Source organism: Mizuhopecten yessoensis, unplaced genomic scaffold (genome assembly GCF_002113885.1).
Source record: "Mizuhopecten yessoensis strain PY_sf001 unplaced genomic scaffold, ASM211388v2 scaffold5209, whole genome shotgun sequence".
Classification (NCBI taxonomy): Eukaryota; Metazoa; Mollusca; class Bivalvia; order Pectinida; family Pectinidae; genus Mizuhopecten; species Mizuhopecten yessoensis.
Window position 1 is genome coordinate 201,568 of NW_018405934.1, and position 21,055 is coordinate 222,622.

Genomic DNA, 21,055 nt, shown 5'->3' on the forward strand with positions numbered 1-21,055 from the left:
AGTATTGCACACGAGTACCTGCTTATCCGGTCTTATATTATTTCATATTAGATATATTTTAATTTACCGAACATGCATCTTTAAAATAATGCCTTTTGAAAAAACATCCTCGGGTCTTGCTTTCTTAAAATAAATAATTTTGTCTGAGTCTTTAAACTGTTTGTAATAGACCCATAACCAATACAAGCGTTTGTTTAACAGTGTTTGGTATTAAACATGGCGGAAAGAAGTAAAGAACCTGGATCATTCGATCTAAAACAGTTTTCATTTCCAACAGAACAGATTCCAAGATTAAGTATTAATGACCCAGAAGCATCGAGTAGAATTTCCAGAGCGGTAAGAGATAGGAGGACGAGTATTATTAAGATATGCTTATAGTATGTGTTGAAGGCTTATTCAGCATTGTGGTGTACGTGACAACAGACATGCATATCAGTCGACTTACACATTTTTTGTTCTGGTGATAGGGTCAGAGGGAACTGGGGCTAGCAGATCAGTATAGCTTACGTATGATGAACATAGATGATTACCTTATAGCTTCCTTAGTGTCAACAGATATTTTGTATGCTACCTTATCAGGTCGGGGAAAACCACTAACTTGCGTATAATACGCAAACTCGCCTTTTATACGCCAATTGGCGGTCTCACTTAAAAGCGTCTTCAACCGACAACAAGAGTCTTCAAGTGACAACAAGCGTCGCCAGACAAAATCTTCAAAAATACTGAATAAAGTAAGCGATATCAGAAGATATGTTATTCATATAACTATGATCCACCTTTATACCAAACTTCAGGTAGAAATTTTAATAAATGACCGATTCATGATGTTTTTGATTATTACGATCGACGGCTTGGCACACGTGTGTGAATAGAACTCGACAGATTGTGAATCGTCTTCAAACCATATCTCTTAAAATAATTGATAAAGTAAGCGACATCAGAAGATATGTTATTCATATGACTTTGATACAACTATATACCAAATTTTAATTTGATTTGTTAAAAAATGATTGAGCTATCGTGAATTTAATTATACGATTTTACGAAGCCATACGCCGTGTCACATATGTGTACGTAGAAACGTAGGGTAGGGCTTCGCATAGGTTAGACCGGATTATATTGTAGAACTCTCAGCCACACTCTTGAAACGAGCATGTTACCAGACCCTATGGGCGTGGACGTGGTTCTACTCAGGGTCCGTTATATGTTCATGTGACTGATCAATTTAATGTTAGTGTTTAAAAAAAATCCCTAAATACCTATAAGTTTAAACGAAGACTACACTAAAATTTAATGGTTATTGTTGTAAAGGTACAGCTGAAAAATACAATCGTTTTAAACTTCTTTTGAAATAACTGGCACACATGTGTAAATATCGGTATTTCATATAATCAAATACATTTTGTCTGTATACGTAAGAATAACTGTTTCTCTGTTCAAACTCTAAAAAAAATCAAATGTCAATAATTTTCACATCTTGAATCCCGTCCTGCGGGCACACAAGTGTTGAGAAAGCGTAAAAAAGTTCTTCATTTAGCGTCATTGTCATCAGGTAACTAAGTTACAACTTTTGTTGTTTAACAGGACCATGCGTTTCCGTGCAATTCGCGCGAACACGTTTACGTGTCCCTGTTTTTTTTGCGATTGCTGCGGTTTTAGGTATTGTTAACATACCATTCGTAGATGTTAAAAAGTCTGTTTTCTTCCACATATACTTTAGGAACTTGTCAACTTTGCGCGCTTTATCAAACGTTGACAATTCGCGCCACACAACTGTGCTCAACTTGAAATGCTGCGCGTGCGCGGCCAATTCATAGTCTCCAGTACTATGCAGCGATCTACGTACGTCAGAGTACTGCGATTGTTGAATGGTATCCAAACGCTGAATCAGCTCGGGAACCTTTGATATTTTCCAGTCCCCTAGAAGTTTGATGATGTGATTCATCGATTCGCAATTGTTGTTTTTCCAACCTTTTGGAATTGCAGCATTGCGCAATCTTGATTCAATCACCCTGCGCTTAATCGTTGGTAAAATCTTTACTGACCAATATCTTCCTAAACGTGTTCCATACGACTCGTCAATCGTTTGTGCAATGGTATTGAATTCTTTTATTGAATCACAATTCAATAAACCATCTTCACCAAAGATTGATGACATGATCGGGGCCTTGTCTTTATCAATCATGCCAATTTTAACTGACAAATGTCTCGAAACGTTTTCCTGTATGTGTCGTGAACAGAAAGTAAGCGTGGCATCAGGGAAGCTGGTTTCTATGGCCTTAACTAAAGCTTTCTCCTCGTCCGACCCTATAACGAGGTCACACAGGTCAAAGTCAAGATCAAGGACACTGGCACTATGCGTTAAAAACCGCGAGTACGTGAAAAAGCTCGCATCCCAATGTAAATAAACAGGACCAAGCATAATAGGAGAATTTTCCTTACATTTCCTAACCAAGTTGGGGTTATTAAAAACCAAGGCAGTAACGAAGCATGGTCCAAGGTTAAATGTCCTATCAGTTCCTAAAATTGCGCCGTTTTTGGTACAAGCGGTTTTCATATCCGTCAGCTGGTTGTCGGTATAAAGGATAACTGAAGGGGGTTTCCCTTTTGTTACAATTACTTCTCGTATGAAATTGCTGTCATGGATTTCATTGAGAACACTTAAAAGTCCGTCCGCCGTATTTTGACTATAACTGTTTGGTTGTTTGTCGTCACGTTTTTTTTTCTGCAAAAGATACTTGGCATTGTGAATTTGCCTAAGGTCTCTGGGTTCATTTATAGAATCGTCCAGTGACTTAATGTCGTCTAGAATGACTTTCGGAGCCTGTTTGTTGATTAATCTATCGTGTATCGCCTCCTTTGTAGCGAGAGTTGCGCACTGATACTCTTGTTTTGTATGTTTAGAACGGCCGTGGATAGAGGGTTGTGAAGGAAATATTCCTAAATACTCTGCAATAGCAATGTTCATCGCGTCAAACCCTGGCATTCTGTCGAACCAACTTATACGTTTTTTTATAGGACGCGTCGCATGCAAGGGTCGAGTAATACCGTTTCAGTACAAAAACCTTGTCCAATCGTGGCTGTGGGTTAAGTGGTACGGTTTTTGTTTCACCATCTTACAAAACATATCTGCACCAGATTTCCTGTCGTTGTCAAAAGAAAATAGGTGTCCTTAACTGATGTCGATTTTGTGTTCCAAGCACCACAATCATCAACGGATTCCCTCCTCCTATTATTGTCCATCCGCGATCTGTTGGTCGTATTATCAATTATGAAATATACATTATCTTTACAACCAGAGGGGACAGTGGTGTGAGCGTCGCTAAAATTCGCCGTCTGTACCATCGAGTAAACCTCAGTCAGAGATAAAAACTTACCGTTCGTCAGTTTGTTGGTAATTGTAGTTTGGGCTGTAAGTATGGACGTATGTTCGTCAACTTCGACGTCGGAGTCACTGTATCGTATAGTGGCATCGTCACTGTCATCAAACATCGGGTCAGGGCAACTTGGAAAGCTGTCATCACTGTCACTTATGCTATCAAATGTATCCCTTACCTTTGCAACATTGTCAGACAAGTCAAGTTTTGTCCGAAATCAGGGGCATTTGGGCAGTTTTAGTTTCTGTCATTTACATTGTTTCACCTCGGATGCAGCATGCAATGTCGGAAACTGATCTGTGTCGTCAAGGGGTATTATGCAGTCAGGTTTGTTGTCTAACAGGGGAACAAAGTGGTTTGGCGTCCATGTACCACAAACATGAGGAGAACAGCTGGTCCATATTATACATATGGTGTCAGAAATAGTACACTCTGTCCTAGGTGTGAAGGTTGTGTTCAAAATACCGATATGGCTGTCTAGATAACCATTTACAGGTGGGTAGATGGACCTTATTCTAGGGGAGAGAATAGAAGAGGCAGCATGAATTGTCCAAGCAGACGAAAACGCTCCATTCAGGGCACTGTCCCTACATGCGTCAGAGAAACATGGGCTTACAAACGAAATATTGGCTTGATTGTGGTAGGGTTCATAAAAAGATTGATTCGACACCAGCTCTGTGCATGTCCTAACACGCAATTCCGAAGCTAAACTTTCATCACCATTGATAGCGACAGATAATGCGATGAACAGACAATTGCCGTTCCCCATAACGCTTACAGGCGTCATGTCTGAAACGGTATTGTTCACCAAACCAAGGGTTACAGTATCGGCCCTTAAATTTGAAGAGACGTCATATACAATACTCGGTTTGAGAGACAAAACCAATTCCTCAAATCGCATCAAGATCTTCTCTACCCTAACAACAGTAGCCAAGTTATTCGACTGTACAGCACGTGCAAGTCTGATGAGAGCAGAATCCTAGTCATACTTGCCATTTCGTGAGCAACAAGTGATACAAGTGTATCCACAAAGAGAGGATTCTATAATAACGACATCGGCAACAGGAATATCTTCACATTAAATGTGGAAATGATTACTACACTTTGTACAGGAAACATAACGCTGTGAATCACCACGAGTATTACATGATATACATACTTTACGAGACATGTTCAAATGTGTGTATAATATATATATCTATATGCGTTATAGTGTGTTATGTACCAGTGTATGTATGCGTTAATTATTATATAAATCAAATATTTAAGTACACACGTAAATCGAAATTCAATCAGATTCAACCTCACCAAACTTCTGATAGTCGCTCTCCAAAGGCTGGCCAGTGAATGAATACGAATATCTAATCACGGTGCATGTATAACACGGCGTTCACGTGCATGTGCCCGTTTTCAGAACACCTTATTTGGGCAAAGGTGTGCGCATAGGTATAGATCACAGTTCAAACTAATGGAATTTTGAATCGTACGTACAAGACACGAATACATGTTTTATTAAAAAAAAATCAAAACTCAATTCTGAATGCGAGAAATTTAAATTAAAAAAAAATCACATTATATATGTATAAGTAAAAAAATATATATTCAGACCACAATGACCTGTCGTGTTGACCTCCGATTAGCATAACTGATAACATGTGGATCGATATTGGTCTACCAATAGGAAAGTACGTACCATTGAGTTATTTCTATTGTTATATGTGCTATAAAAAGAGCAGCGTTTCAAACGAAGTTGGTATTATTATCGACATGGCGAACACAGCTATCCTCGGACACAGCTTCGTGACGAGATTGGAGAGGGCCAGGACTGGATTACTGGACGATGTCCTGTTCTTTGGGAAAGGGGGAGCTATGTCCATATCACTAATACATAGTGATGTATTCAAGAAGTTTATGGCGACCGATGTCTCCAGAGTTTTCCTGCAGGTTACAGGAAATGACATCACTGCAATGTCGACACTGGAGGGAATAGTTGGAAACATCGACCAACTGGTCGGACATATTTTGGAGAAGCCCGACCCCCCAACAATCATTATCGGGAGTGTCTTTTACAGATACCGTCCACGAGGGATGACGGCCACAGAATATAACATGCTAGTGGAAGCCCTGAATGAAGCCCTTGCGAGGAAATACAGGCAGCACCCCAAGGTCCACTTCTGGTCCCTGCGGGGGCTGAGGCGCCTCAAAAGGTCCGACTTCGTTGATGGGGTTCACCTGAACCGTGCTATCACTTGGCGGTTCTCCAGACAGGTTCGACTAGCGTTGTTCTGTTAAAGACTGCGCTAGTCGCCTGCTTAAACGGCCCTTTTCAGGGCCACCATCTTTCTCAAAAAGTCCTGNACAGGAAATGACATCACTGCAATGTCGACACTGGAGGGAATAGTTGGAAACATCGACCAACTGGTCGGACATATTTTGGAGAAGCCCGACCCCCCAACAATCATTATCGGGAGTGTCTTTTACAGATACCGTCCACGAGGGATGACGGCCACAGAATATAACATGCTAGTGGAAGCCCTGAATGAAGCCCTTGCGAGGAAATACAGGCAGCACCCCAAGGTCCACTTCTGGTCCCTGCGGGGGCTGAGGCGCCTCAAAAGGTCCGACTTCGTTGATGGGGTTCACCTGAACCGTGCTATCACTTGGCGGTTCTCCAGACAGGTTCGACTAGCGTTGTTCTGTTAAAGACTGCGCTAGTCGCCTGCTTAAACGGCCCTTTTCAGGGCCACCATCTTTCTCAAAAAGTCCTGAGAAAGTGACGATTTGTTTCTAAAATATCAGTTTGAAGTGCGCTCCGGACGCGGGTCGCATATTTCCCGCATATTATAGAGGGCCAGAGTTCTGACGTTAATCGACGACAGACCGATATGAAAAAAGTCGATAAAACGTCAGAATAATTCGGACTAGTGACCTTACAGCTTCCCTTAGTGCTAACAGATGTTTTGTTGGTTTAAATTACCTTACAGCTTCCCTCAGTGCTAACAGATGTTTTGTTGGTTTAAATTACTTTACAGCTTCCCTCAGTGCTAACAGATATTTTGTCGGTGACCTTACAGCTTCCCTCAGTGCTAACAGATATTTTGTCGGTGACCTTACAGCTTCCCTCAGTGCTAACAGATATTTTGTCGGTGACCTTACAGCTTCCCTCAGTGCTAACAGATATTTTGTCGGTGACCTTACAGCTTCCCTCAGTGCTAACAGATATTTTGTCGGTGACCTTACAGCTTCCCTCAGTGCTAACAGATATTTTGTCGGTGACCTTACAGCTTCCCTCAGTGCTAACAGATATTTTGTCGGTGACCTTACAGCTTCCCTCAGTGCTAACAGATATTTTGTCGGTGACCTTACAGCTTCCCTCAGTGCTAACAGATATTTTGTCGGTGACCTTACAGCTTCCCTCAGTGCTAACAGATATTTTGTCGGTGACCTTACAGCTTCCCTCAGTGCTAACAGATATTTTGTCGGTGACCTTACAGCTTCCCTCAGTGCTAACAGATATTTTGTTGGTTTAAATTACTTTACAGCTTCCCTCAGTGCTAACAGATATTTTGTCGGTGACCTTACAGCTTCCCTCAGTGCTAACAGATATTTTGTCGGTGACCTTACAGCTTCCCTCAGTGCTAACAGATATTTTGTCGGTGACCTTACAGCTTCCCCCAGTGCTAACAGATATTTTGTCAGTGACCTTACAGCTTCCCCCAGTGCTAATAGATATCTTATTTGTTACCTTACAGCTTCCTGTAGTGTTAACAGATACCAATCTGGTGACCTCAGCTTTGCACTGGGACCTGGACTACCTGTCTAAAAATATTGGCGATGGAGAATTTGTTGTACATATTTCTAAAAACAAAAATTTCCAATATTTTGATGATAAAAAAATGACAAATGTGAAGGAATTCAGAAAGCCCAGCGAAAAACAAGACATGAAATTTTCAGAATTTGTGGAAAAACTGCATCAGGCAAAGCCTGGAGAGGACAGGTAAGTACTTGTATCTGTGAGTTTTTAACCACTAATATTTGTGGGGTATGTCATTGTATTCACTCATTCGTTTGCAAGGGAATTTGTGGTATATTTGTTAAATTTACTGATGTTAATGATATTGACACATTTAAATACAAGATCTATTCTTGTTCATGATCATTTTACCGGTTTTATTCTCATATTTAATATTTCATTACTTATAAATTAGTTATTAGTTTTGTTTTTGCTCACATAAATGGTAAATGGTGTTGAAAAGCAATAATTTTCACAAATGAAAACCACAAGTGAAAATATTGGTATATCTTACCATACAAGTAAAATATATTATGGTATTAAATGGGAAAACCATTAAAATTTCTATTTATTTAATTTTTAAAAGTAAAATGATGGAAATATTGACAACACTTGATAACAAGGCTGAGCGCCCTTTTTTAATGACCTTCTTCTTCTTTCTGTAAGAGACGAATCTCCAATGTATTTCACCGTTTTCTGCTATTCTCTGGTAGGATTTTCTATCATAAATGTTATCAGTTTTGTAGGAGTGTTGATATAATGTAGTGTTTACCGTTTTTGATTGGTCAAGATCAAATTTATATTGGACCTTGTATCATCATAATGTTACAATTCATATATCTTCACTGCAGTAAATGAAAAAGTTTTTATCACACTGATAATTTCTGATATTTCACAGGTAAAAATGTAATAAATTGATTTATAATCAGTTGGTTTATATAGGATTTTATCAAAACTTGGAAACTATACTGTGAGTAGCATATAAGGGTTGGTAGCTATAGGACAGAGGAACCAGTGGGTATGAAGAGACCAGAGCAGAACAAGAGCAGAGCAAGTTCAGTAATATAAAGTTGCTGTTCTTTAGAGTATTCATCAAAGTTCAGTAAGGTTGCTGTCCTTTACAATATTGGTTAAAGTTCAGTAAGGTTGCTGTCCTTTAGAGTATTAGTTAAAGTTCAGTAAGGTTGCTGTCCTTTGGAATATTGGTTAAAGTTCAGTAAGGTTGCTGTCCTTTAGAGTATTTGTTAAAGTTCAGTAAGGTTGCTGTCCTTTAGAATATTGGTTAAAGTTCAGTAAGGTTGCTGTCCTGTCCTTTAGAATATTGGTTAAAGTTCAGTAAGGTTGCTGTCCTTTAGAATATTGGTTAAAGTTCAGTAAGGTTGCTGTCCTGTCCTTTAGAATATTGGTTAAAGTTCAGTAAGGGTCCTGTCCTTTAGAATATTGGTTAAAGTTCAGTAAGGTTGCTGTCCTTTAGAATATTGGTTAAAGTTCAGTAAGGTTGCTGTCCTGTCCTTTAGAATATTGGTTAAAGTTCAGTAAGGTTGCTGTCCTTTAGAATATTGGTTAAAGTTCAGTAAGGTTGCTGTCCTGTCCTTTAGAATATTGGTTAAAGTTCAGTAAGGTTGCTGTCCTTTAGAATATTGGTTAAAGTTCAGTAAGGTTGCTGTCCTGTCCTTTAGAATATTGGTTAAAGTTCAGTAAGGTTGCTGTCCTTTAGAATATTGGTTAAAGTTCAGTAAGGTTGCTGTCCTGTCCTTTAGAATATTGGTTAAAGTTCAGTAAGGTTGCTGTCCTTTAGAATATTGGTTAAAGTTCAGTAAGGTTGCTGTCCTGTCCTTTAGAATATTGGTTAAAGTTCAGTAAGGTTGCTGTCCTTTAGAATATTGGTTAAAGTTCAGTAAGGTTGCTGTCCTGTCCTTTAGAATATTGGTTAAAGTTCAGTAAGGTTGCTGTCCTTTAGAATATTGGTTAAAGTTCAGTAAGGTTGCTGTCCTGTCCTTTAGAATATTGGTTAAAGTTCAGTAAGGTTGCTGTCCTTTAGAATATTGGTTAAAGTTCAGTAAGGTTGCTGTCCTGTCCTTTAGAATATTGGTTAAAGTTCAGTAAGGTTGCTGTCCTTTAGAATATTGGTTAAAGTTCAGTAAGGTTGCTGTCCTGTCCTTTAGAATATTGGTTAAAGTTCAGTAAGGTTGCTGTCCTTTAGAATATTGGTTAAAGTTCAGTAAGGTTGCTGTCCTGTCCTTTAGAATATTGGTTAAAGTTCAGTAAGGTTGCTGTCCTTTAGAATATTGGTTAAAGTTCAGTAAGGTTGCTGTCCTGTCCTTTAGAATATTGGTTAAAGTTCAGTAAGGTTGCTGTCCTTTAGAATATTGGTTAAAGTTCAGTAAGGTTGCTGTCCTGTCCTTTAGAATATTGGTTAAAGTTCAGTAAGGTTGCTGTCCTTTAGAATATTGGTTAAAGTTCAGTAAGGTTGCTGTCCTGTCCTTTAGAATATTGGTTAAAGTTCAGTAAGGTTGCTGTCCTTTAGAATATTGGTTAAAGTTCAGTAAGGTTGCTGTCCTGTCCTTTAGAATATTGGTTAAAGTTCAGTAAGGTTGCTGTCCTTTAGAATATTGGTTAAAGTTCAGTAAGGTTGCTGTCCTGTCCTTTAGAATATTGGTTAAAGTTCAGTAAGGTTGCTGTCCTTTAGAATATTGGTTAAAGTTCAGTAAGGTTGCTGTCCTGTCCTTTAGAATATTGGTTAAAGTTCAGTAAGGTTGCTGTCCTTTAGAATATTGGTTAAAGTTCAGTAAGGTTGCTGTCCTGTCCTTTAGAATATTGGTTAAAGTTCAGTAAGGTTGCTGTCCTTTAGAATATTGGTTAAAGTTCAGTAAGGTTGCTGTCCTGTCCTTTAGAATATTGGTTAAAGTTCAGTAAGGTTGCTGTCCTTTAGAATATTGGTTAAAGTTCAGTAAGGTTGCTGTCCTGTCCTTTAGAATATTGGTTAAAGTTCAGTAAGGTTGCTGTCCTTTAGAATATTGGTTAAAGTTCAGTAAGGTTGCTGTCCTGTCCTTTAGAATATTGGTTAAAGTTCAGTAAGGTTGCTGTCCTTTAGAATATTGGTTAAAGTTCAGTAAGGTTGCTGTCCTGTCCTTTAGAATATTGGTTAAAGTTCAGTAAGGTTGCTGTCCTTTAGAATATTGGTTAAAGTTCAGTAAGGTTGCTGTCCTGTCCTTTAGAATATTGGTTAAAGTTCAGTAAGGTTGCTGTCCTTTAGAATATTGGTTAAAGTTCAGTAAGGTTGCTGTCCTGTCCTTTAGAATATTGGTTAAAGTTCAGTAAGGTTGCTGTCCTTTAGAATATTGGTTAAAGTTCAGTAAGGTTGCTGTCCTGTCCTTTAGAATATTGGTTAAAGTTCAGTAAGGTTGCTGTCCTTTAGAATATTGGTTAAAGTTCAGTAAGGTTGCTGTCCTGTCCTTTAGAATATTGGTTAAAGTTCAGTAAGGTTGCTGTCCTTTAGAATATTGGTTAAAGTTCAGTAAGGTTGCTGTCCTGTCCTTTAGAATATTGGTTAAAGTTCAGTAAGGTTGCTGTCCTTTAGAATATTGGTTAAAGTTCAGTAAGGTTGCCGTCCTGTCCTTTAGAATATTGGTTAAAGTTCAGTAAGGGTCCTGTCCTTTAGAATATTGGTTAAAGTTCAGTAAGGTTGCTGTCCTTTAGAATATTGGTTAAAGTTCAGTAAGGTTGCTGTCCTGTCCTTTAGAATATTGGTTAAAGTTCAGTAAGGTTGCTGTCCTTTAGAATATTGGTTAAAGTTCAGTAAGGTTGCCGTCCTGTCCTTTAGAATATTGGTTAAAGTTCAGTAAGGTTGCTGTCCTTTAGAATATTGGTTAAAGTTCAGTAAGGTTGCTGTCCTGTCCTTTAGAATATTGGTTAAAGTTCAGTAAGGTTGCTGTCCTTTAGAATATTGGTTAAAGTTCAGTAAGGTTGCTGTCCTTTAGAGTATTGGTTAAAGTTCAGTAAGGTTGCTGTCCTGTCCTTTAGAATATTGGTTAAAGTTCAGTAAGGTTGCTGTCCTTTAGAATATTGGTTAAAGTTCAGTAAGGTTGCTGTCCTGTCCTTTAGAATATTGGTTAAAGTTCAGTAAGGTTGCTGTCCTTTAGAATATTGGTTAAAGTTCAGTAAGGTTGCTGTCCTGTCCTTTAGAATATTGGTTAAAGTTCAGTAAGGTTGCTGTCCTTTAGAATATTGGTTAAAGTTCAGTAAGGTTGCTGTCCTGTCCTTTAGAATATTGGTTAAAGTTCAGTAAGGTTGCTGTCCTTTAGAATATTGGTTAAAGTTCAGTAAGGTTGCTGTCCTGTCCTTTAGAATATTGGTTAAAGTTCAGTAAGGTTGCTGTCCTTTAGAATATTGGTTAAAGTTCAGTAAGGTTGCTGTCCTGTCCTTTAGAATATTGGTTAAAGTTCAGTAAGGTTGCTGTCCTTTAGAATATTGGTTAAAGTTCAGTAAGGTTGCTGTCCTGTCCTTTAGAATATTGGTTAAAGTTCAGTAAGGTTGCTGTCCTTTAGAATATTGGTTAAAGTTCAGTAAGGTTGCCGTCCTGTCCTTTAGAATATTGGTTAAAGTTCAGTAAGGTTGCTGTCCTTTAGAATATTGGTTAAAGTTCAGTAAGGTTGCTGTCCTGTCCTTTAGAATATTGGTTAAAGTTCAGTAAGGTTGCTGTCCTTTAGAATATTGGTTAAAGTTCAGTAAGGTTGCTGTCCTGTCCTTTAGAATATTGGTTAAAGTTCAGTAAGGTTGCTGTCCTTTAGAATATTGGTTAAAGTTCAGTAAGGTTGCTGTCCTTTAGAGTATTGGTTAAAGTTCAGTAAGGTTGCTGTCCTGTCCTTTAGAATATTGGTTAAAGTTCAGTAAGGTTGCTGTCCTTTAGAGTATTGGTTAAAGTTCAGTAAGGTTGCTGTCCTTTAGAGTATTGGTTTAAGTTCAGTAAGGTTGCTGTCCTGTCCTTTAGAATATTGGTTAAAGTTCAGTAAGAATGCTGTCCTTTAGAATATTGGTTAAAGTTCAGTAAGGTTGCCGTCCTGTCCTTTAGAATATTGGTTAAAGTTCAGTAAGGTTGCTGTCCTTTAGAATATTGGTTAAAGTTCAGTAAGGTTGCTGTCTTGTCCTTTAGAATATTGGTTAAAGTTCAGTAAGGTTGATTAAAGAGTTCATCTGTTTGGTATCTTTGCAGACTTTACTTACAACAGATTCTACATGATACAGTGGGGAAGAAAGTCATCCAAGATTTCCTTGGTTTTAACTGGCGTTGGGTGACAATGCAACAGAAAGACAATAATTTTGGAGAAATGACCTCAAATCTTCTTTTGGTTGGAATGGAAGGTCAGTGTGACATTGTTAAACATCAATATGCTATGTATTGCTAGATAACTTACAGATGGATTAATACCATGTAAAGCTGTTGTATGGAATTTTGATATACATTTATACTGTAAACATGTTTATCAAAGAAGCCAAACTCCCCTTATTGGATACATGTATGCTTTGAATAAATTCATACTTATTTTCTTTGTGTACAAAGACTTGTTGTACTATATACATTATAATGACGTCCATGTATTAGACCCCTTTACAAGATCAGCATACATACATTGAATTATTTCCCTTTGAACAAATAAGTCTCAAATTTGATGATTGGTGCAGGAGGAAAGCAAGAGCAAAATATTTACACCTAGTCCAGTGTATCCAGGGGACCCCAAATATTGTACCAATATGTTTGATATTCCTATAAATTATGATATAAATGCCATTGCCTACTTCAGACACGAGTTTTAAACATGATAGTTCTAATACTGTTTGACTGTTACACTTCTAAATGAAGACAGGAGGGGTAGGATGCGATGTAGATTTTTTTCTTTGTTTTCTGCAGGTAATGTCACACCAGGACATTACGACGAACAAGAAAATTTCTTTGCACAAGTGCGAGGCTACAAAAGATTTATTCTCTTCCCGCCCACACAGTTTGCCTGCATGTACCCATACCCCATATATCATCCCTGTGATCGACAAAGTCAGGTAAGTCTTTCTAGAGCTGTGTAAACTCTGTGTATAAATTAGGTTATACGCCATGAACAAATGTAAGGCAATTGATACATGTTTCAAATATGGCTCCTGACTACTTCTATGACTGACCAATGACCGCCATTACTTGCACTGTTCCTTCAACATCTGGAGTATGGAATATATTCTGAACCCGTCATGGCTAATTATACAACAACGGGAGGCTCATCAACTTCTTTCTCCTTTCAACTGCCACACTACTGGAGCACTGTGTCAATGCGCGTACATTACAACCACTATAGATCAGAAAAAATAACCACTATAAATCAGAAAAAATAACCACTATAAGTCAGAAAAAATAACCATTATAAATCAGAAAAAAATAACCATTATAAATCAGAAAAAATAACCATTATAAATCAGAAAAAATAACCACTATAAATCAGAAAAAATAACAACTATAAATCAGAAAAAATGTTAGAAGTGCTACTCAGATTAATTATTTGAGCTATGAAAAGGAAAGAAAAATAGCTTTGTTCACTGTATGTTTTATAAACGTACTAAAATATTGATGTAGATTCACTGGAACTATATAATCCTAGCAACCACAGCTACCGTAATTACCATAGTATTGACCCACTTCAACTGTTTTTCCTTTGAGCAGCATCTATAGAAATTTTTGGATGTAAATATAAGAACTGGCCTTGAACATGTTTGTTGCTAAATGTGTTCATACTATGTTTGTTATCCCCTGTTAAACCATACAAGTGTTTAGTATGACAAAACCTTGAACAACTTCGCATTTTGGTTTTCTATGTTGAAGGTCAAGGTCACTGTTACTATTTTTAGAAAAAAACTTCATTGATTTACTGACTTCATTTCTCAACAGTATTTCATGAAACTTCATACAAATGTTTGGTATGGCAATGCCTTGAACAAGTTCTCGTTTTGGGTTTCTAGGTTGAAGGTCAAGTTCACTGTTACTATTTCAGCTCACCTGCCCGAAAGGCAAGTGAACTTATGCCATGGTGCGGCGTCCGTCCGTTGTCCGTCATCCGTCTGTCCGGCATCAACTTTTTACTTTAAACAACTTTTTTTCTGTAACCAAAAGGCCTAGGATGATGATATTTGGCCAGTAGCATGCTGGGATCAAGGGGTACCAAGTTTGTTCAAATAAATGACCTTGACCCACTTTCAAGGTCACAGGGGTCAAATATGTTAAAATCCTCAAACAACTTCTTCTCATTAACCAAAAGGCCCAGGGTACTGATATTAGGCCTGTAGCCAAGTTTGTTCAAATGAATGACCTTGATCCACTTTCAACCTAATGTCCTTGTTTGACAACCAAGGTCACAGGCGTCATATGTTTAAATCTTTTAATAGGTTCTTATGACATCTTATGATAACAAGTGTGAGATTAATACCAGGTGAGCGATGCAGGCCCATTGGGCCTCTTGTTAAAAAAGCCACTTTGTCATCGCTCTAGCAACTTCATTTCCTCTTACATATGCCACAATGTGTGAATGCATGGGGATTTGTATCACTTCTGATGCCTTGTTATGTTATCTTTCAGGTTGACTTTGAAAATCCAGACTTTACAAAGTTTCCAAAATTCAAAGAAGCTTCTGGTTTAGAGACAGTAGTGGGGCCTGGAGATGTCTTATATATTCCCATGTACTGGTGAGTGATAGATCATGTATTCCCATGCACAAGTGTATATTATATTTTCCCCAGTTCAGACAAGCAATATTCCTAAGCTTCACATGAAGGTATGTTATCTTTACTTATTCAGAAAATTGTGTTTTACATCCAACAGGTGGCACCATGTTCAGTCTCTCCCTTCTCATGGCTACACTATTTCTGTCACCTTTTGGTACAAGGTAAGTCTAATCCGGCATTGTCCAAACAGTATGCTTTACTGCTGAAGGTTATACAGTGTTATGCATTGCTGCCTGGTATACATAGAAATACTTTGAAGTGTGAAATTGTTTAGAAATTAATGATGTTTCAAGCCTATTCAATCATGACTATGTGAATGATGATATGTGAGAGCTTAACATTAATGGTGCTTTTTATAATTGCAGGCAGGGCAGTCAGAAAAGATAGAATATCCATTAAAACCCAAACAGAAGGTGGCTATGATGAGAAACATAGAGAAAATGATACACCAGGCTTTAAACGATTCCTCAGAGGTAAGTTACACCAAGTATTAGACAATCCCTCAGAGGTAAGTTACACCAAGTAATAAACAATCCCTCAGAGGTAAGTTACAGCAAGTATTATATAATCCCACAGAGGTACGTTACACCAAGTATTAGACAATCCCACAGAGATATGTTACACCAAGTATTAGACAATCCCACAGAGGTACGTTACACCAAGTATTAGACAATCCCACAGAGGTACGTTACACCAAGTATTAGACAATCCCACAGAGGTACGTTACACCAAGTATTAGACAATCCCTCAGAGGTAAGTTACAGCAAGTATTAGACAATCCCTCAGAGGTACGTTACACCAAGTATTATATAATCCCTCAGAGGTAAGTTACACCTAGTATTAGACAATCCCTCAGAGGTAAGTTACAGCAAGTATTAGACAATCCCACAGAGGTACGTTACACCAAGTATTAAATAACCCCACAGAGATATGTTACACCAAGTAATAGACTATTCCTCAGAGGTAAGTTACACCAAGTATTAGACAATCCCTCAGAGGTAAGTTACACCAAGTATTATATAATCCCACAAAGGTAAGTTACACCAAGTATTAAACAACCCCACAGAGGTAAGTTACGCCAAGTACATTGTAATAGACAAGCCCTCAGAGGTAAGATACACCAAGTACATTGTAATAGCCCATACCTCAGAGGTAAGATACACCAAGTAATATATAATCCCACAAAGGTAAGTTACACCTAGTATTAAACAACCCCACGGAGGTAAGTTACACCAAGCAATAGACAATCCCTCAGAGGTACGTTACACCAAGTATTAAATAATCCAACAGAGGTAAGATACACCAAGTAATATATAATCCCACAAAGGTAAGTTCCACCAAGTATTACACAACCCCACAGAGGTACGTTACACCAAGTATTAAATCCCACAGAGGTAAGTTACACCAAGTATTAAACAACCCCACAGAGGTATGTTACAGCAAGTATTAAACAATCCCACAGAGGTAAGTTACACCAAGTATTATATAATCCCACAGAGGTAAGTTACACCAAGTATTAAACAACCCCACAGAGGTAAGTTACACCAAGTATTAAACAATCCCACAGAGGTAAGTTACACCAAGTATTATATAATCCCACAGAGGTAAGTTACACCAAGTATTAAACAACCCCACAGAGGTAAGTTACACCAAGTATTAAACAACCCCACAGAGGTAAGTTACACCAAGTATTATACAATCCCACAGAGGTAAGTTACACCAAGTATTAAACAACCCCACAGAGGTAAGTTACACCAAGTATTAAACAACCCCACAGAGGTAAGTTACACCAAGTATTAAACAACCCCACAGAGGTAAGTTACACCAAGTATTAAACAATCCCACAGAGGTAAGTTACACCAAGTATTAAACAACCCCACAGAGGTAAGTTACACCAAGTATTAAACAACCCCACAGAGGTAAGTTACACCAAGTATTAAACAATCCCATAGAGGTATGTTACAGCAAGTATTAAACAACCCCACAGAGGTAAGTTACACCAAGTATTAAACAACCCCAAAGAGGTACGTTACACCAAGTATTAAACAATCCCACAGAGGTATGATACACCAAGTATTATATAATCCCACAGAGGTAAGTTACTCCAAGTATTAAACAATGCCACATTGGTAAGTTTCACCAAGTATTAAACAACCCCACAGAGGTAAGTTACACCAAGTATTAAACAATCCCACAGAGGTATGTTACACATAGTATTAAACAATCCCACAGAGGTAAGTTACACCAAGTATTAAACAACCCCACATAGGTACATACAACAAGTATTAAACAATCCCATAGAGGTATGTTACAGCAAGTATTAAACAATCCCATAGAGGTATGTTACAGCAAGTATTAAACAACCCCGCATAGGTACATACACCAAGTCTTAAACAATCCCACAGAGGAAAGTTACACCAAGTTTTAAACACCCCCACAGAGATATGTTACACCAAGTTTTAAACAACCCCGCAGAGGTAAGTTACACCAAGAAATCCCACAGAGGTAAGTTACTCCAAGTATTTAACAATGCCACATTGGTAAGTTTCACCCAGTATTAAACAACCCCACATATTGAAGTTACACCAAGTAATCCCACAGAGGTAAGTTCCACCAAGTAATACAACAGAGGTAAGTTACACAAAGTTTTAAACAACCCCGCAGAGGTAAGTTACACCAAGTATTAAACAACCCCACAGAGGTAAGTTACACCAAGTGTTAAACAATCGCACAGATGTAAGTTACACCAAGTATTAAACAACCCCACAGAGATATGTTACACCAAGTTTTAAACAACCCCACAGAGGTAAGTTACACCAAGTATTAGACAATCCCACAGAGGTAAGTTACACCAACTATTAAACAAGGCCACAGAGCTATATTACTAGAGATCTGTTACATATTTCATAAATTTGAAATAAAAATAGTTCCTCATAAAACCTTGTTCTGGATACAGCCTTGTGGGTAGTAACCTGAATGTTATATTGAAATCTGTAAATTTCCAATTAAATTCTTCCATTAAATTGTCATGTAATATAAATTAATTTGATTCGCGAATCATTTTACATTATAAAACCTACCTTAAGATACAGCTACATGTAAATAAAAAATAGGATTAAAACTGCGTAGGTAATGTTGCCTCATTGCTGTACACAGTAAGTGTTCTTGTTATTTTTCAGATGCCGGAGTTTATGAGCAATATGACATTGGGACGATACACATGAACTGTGATCATCATCAACATCATCATCAAGTATATTGGACTTAACAAATTTCTGTGATTATGACTTTTATGCCAGGTCTCTGATTGGTTCATGTTGTTACAATATCTGCTGCCAGACACAAGTCTCTGATTGGTTCATGTTGTTACAATATCTGCTGCCAGACACAAGTCTCTGATTGGTTCATGTTGTTACAATATCTGCTGCCAGACACAAGTCTCTGATTGGTTCATGTTGTTACAATATCTGCTGCCAGACACAAGTCTCTGATTGGTTCATGTTGTTACAATATCTGCTGCCAGACACAAGTCTCTGATTGGTTCATGTTGTTACAATATCTGCTGCCAGACACAAGTCTCTGATTGGTTCATGTTGTTACAATATCTGCTGCCAGACACAAGTCTCTGATTGGTTCATGTTGTTACAATATCTGCTGCCAGACACAAGTCTCTGATTGGTTCATGTTGTTACAATATCTGCTGCCAGACACAAGTCTCTGATTGGTTCATGTTGTTACAATATCTGCTGCCAGACACAAGTCTCTGATTGGTTCATGTTGTTACAATATCTGCTGCCAGACACAAGTCTCTGATTGGTTCATGTTGTTACAATATCTGCTGCCAGACACAAGTCTCTGATTGGTTCATGTTGTTACAATATCTGCTGCCAGACACAAGTCTCTGATTGGTTCATGTTGTTACAATATCTGCTGCCAGACACAAGTCTCTGATTGGTTCATGTTGTTACAATATCTGCTGCCAGACACAAGTCTCTGATTGGTTCATGTTGTTACAATATCTGCTGCCAGACACAAGTCTCAGATTTGTCTGCAATGTCTCAAATTTTACTGCAGACACAAGACAAAAGCAAATTTATCAGGAAATTCAGTGTGTCATGCAAAACCTGTTTGTTTTTATCACATTTTAAAGAGGATTAAAGCATCGAGGTGCTCTTTTAGCTCTGACTCCAGTTATGTATAGCCATGAGCTAATTTTGTGCCTGACATTCGTATCCAACCTGAAAACTTAAAAGGTTTTAGGGTAAGGTTTTTTAAATGCTGCTAACTCCATAAGGATGCCATGAGCAAACTTCTGGTTCAGCAGATGTATTTTAGGTGTGATATAATGACAATTGTATGTTGGAATCATTTGTAATTTTTCCTGATTTTTTGATTGGCTTACTAACTTAGAGGTACGCCTTTATGTTTTATGTAACCTACATTTTCTCAAAATTGTTTTTTGATGCTAAAACAAAGGTTTAGCCATGGCTGCTGCCAGTAAGTTTCAGTCTTTTATTGAGTTTATCCTAAAATCAGCCTCGCTCACAGGCTGTTTACTGACAATTCGATGCCTAGGTTATTTGTGTAGCAGTAGTACAAAACTAAGGTCTTTATGACAGACCTAGGATAGAGACAAGGTTTGTGCCTCCTTTAAAGACAGAGCCTAATACTCCACCTTTATTTCTGCTGCATCATCAGGACATTTTCTACCTAACAGTGCTGGGTTTACTCGATACATTTACATAGTGCTGTTTATAGTAGTGTTAGTTTATCATGTTTGTTAAAGTTTGCTTATCATTACATGAATTGATGTTGTTCATAACTTATTTTTGTCTTGTGGTGATAATTAATGTCTCAATGATAAAATGTATGAGATTGCAATGCAATCTAACAGGCAGTTTTATAATGAGTTGTCCTTCTTTGTTATTGTGTATGTGACATAAGGAAGTTTTATACTGAGTCGTCTTTCTTTGTTATTGTGTATGTGACATAAAGAAGTTTTATACTGAGTCGTCTTTCTTTGTTATTGTGTATGTGACATAAAGGGATTAATTGGTCACAATGAAAAGCTTTGATTTTTATGAAACTTCTACAAATACTAGTTGTGTCAATTAACTGTGGCATATTCATGTATCAACCGTGATATGAAATTGAGTGATTTTGGCACTTGAATTGTTTAGTGAGAGATTTCTTGAAAAATTGCATTTATTTTCATGAAAGTTCCTGAAATACCTATGGAATCATAGGATTGCAATGAAACTTGTATAGTTTATACTTACTGCACAACTGCCTTGCTCAAGGTCAATGTCCCAAAAAATTCACAAATATTTCATATGGCTTCTATGATCTGATTTATAATACGACAGAAAATATGTTGCATTTTTAGCACAGGGTAAAGTTGCCCTGGGGGTGTGGTTTGTTGTCCATCCTAAACAGGTCTGATTATTGCCTATCTCAAAAAACTACTGAACTCCATTTCTTTAGAAGCTTCCCCTTTGTCCATATTTCTGCATGTTTGTTTAGGACAGATTTGAAAAACATAATGGCCGCTAGACAGACGCTTTGGATTTTGACATTTCAAGATTGTTATTTCTATTTCACAAGAAATACTTGACAGATCTTTCAGCTATTTCAGTTTTATTCAGTTCGAGATTATTATTGCTGTTTCTTTTATGATATGATGGGTGCAAAAATTCCTCTGAGATCTCTTGTATTCTTTAATTCTGGGGAAATTGCAATCAGCCGTCATTCCAGGTAAACTGGTGTTGGACACAAGTCAACATCTGTAGAATTCTTGTTACACCATTGTTGTTTAGTTTCATTGATGAATGTCTCTTGTGTATAGGACTGTGTTAGTTCACATTCAGAAGGGAAAATATTTGCCTGATCTCCATTGAAATTGTTTTACAAATATATCCAATTGTATATATTTAGCATTACCACATTATTATGATCCTGCAACAGATTTCATTGTATTTTTTTACAATTAGCGCATCTACCTTTAGTACAAGTTTTCACACCTTTGTTTGCTAACATTAGTAAAAGGTATCACATCATTGTTTGCTAACATAAGTACAAGTTATCACATCATTGTTTGCTAACATAAGTACAAGTTATCACATCATTG

General features: G+C 37.6%; 1 protein-coding gene across 3 annotated transcripts in view; it reads left to right on the forward strand.

The window, feature by feature from the left end:
* Positions 1-208: 208 nt before the first annotated feature.
* Positions 209-21,055, forward strand: part of LOC110450414 (hypoxia-inducible factor 1-alpha inhibitor-like) — a 36,754-nt gene continuing 15,907 nt past the window's right edge. For 2 of the 3 annotated variants that reach the window (XR_002462978.1, XM_021497912.1), the window contains exons 1-8: positions 209-336; positions 7,130-7,374; positions 12,383-12,531; positions 13,079-13,224; positions 14,783-14,889; positions 15,026-15,089; positions 15,294-15,401; positions 18,108-18,181. Coding sequence is in view for 2 of the 3 variants with exons in the window: in XM_021497912.1 (XP_021353587.1) it covers positions 217-336; positions 7,130-7,374; positions 12,383-12,531; positions 13,079-13,224; positions 14,783-14,889; positions 15,026-15,089; positions 15,294-15,401; positions 18,108-18,152 (984 nt within the window). In the remaining variant the exon portion in view is untranslated. Of the gene's footprint in view, positions 337-7,129; positions 7,375-12,382; positions 12,532-13,078; positions 13,225-14,782; positions 14,890-15,025; positions 15,090-15,293; positions 15,402-18,107; positions 21,050-21,055 lie in introns of those variants that run through there. The other variant, XM_021497911.1, reaches the window with a different exon arrangement.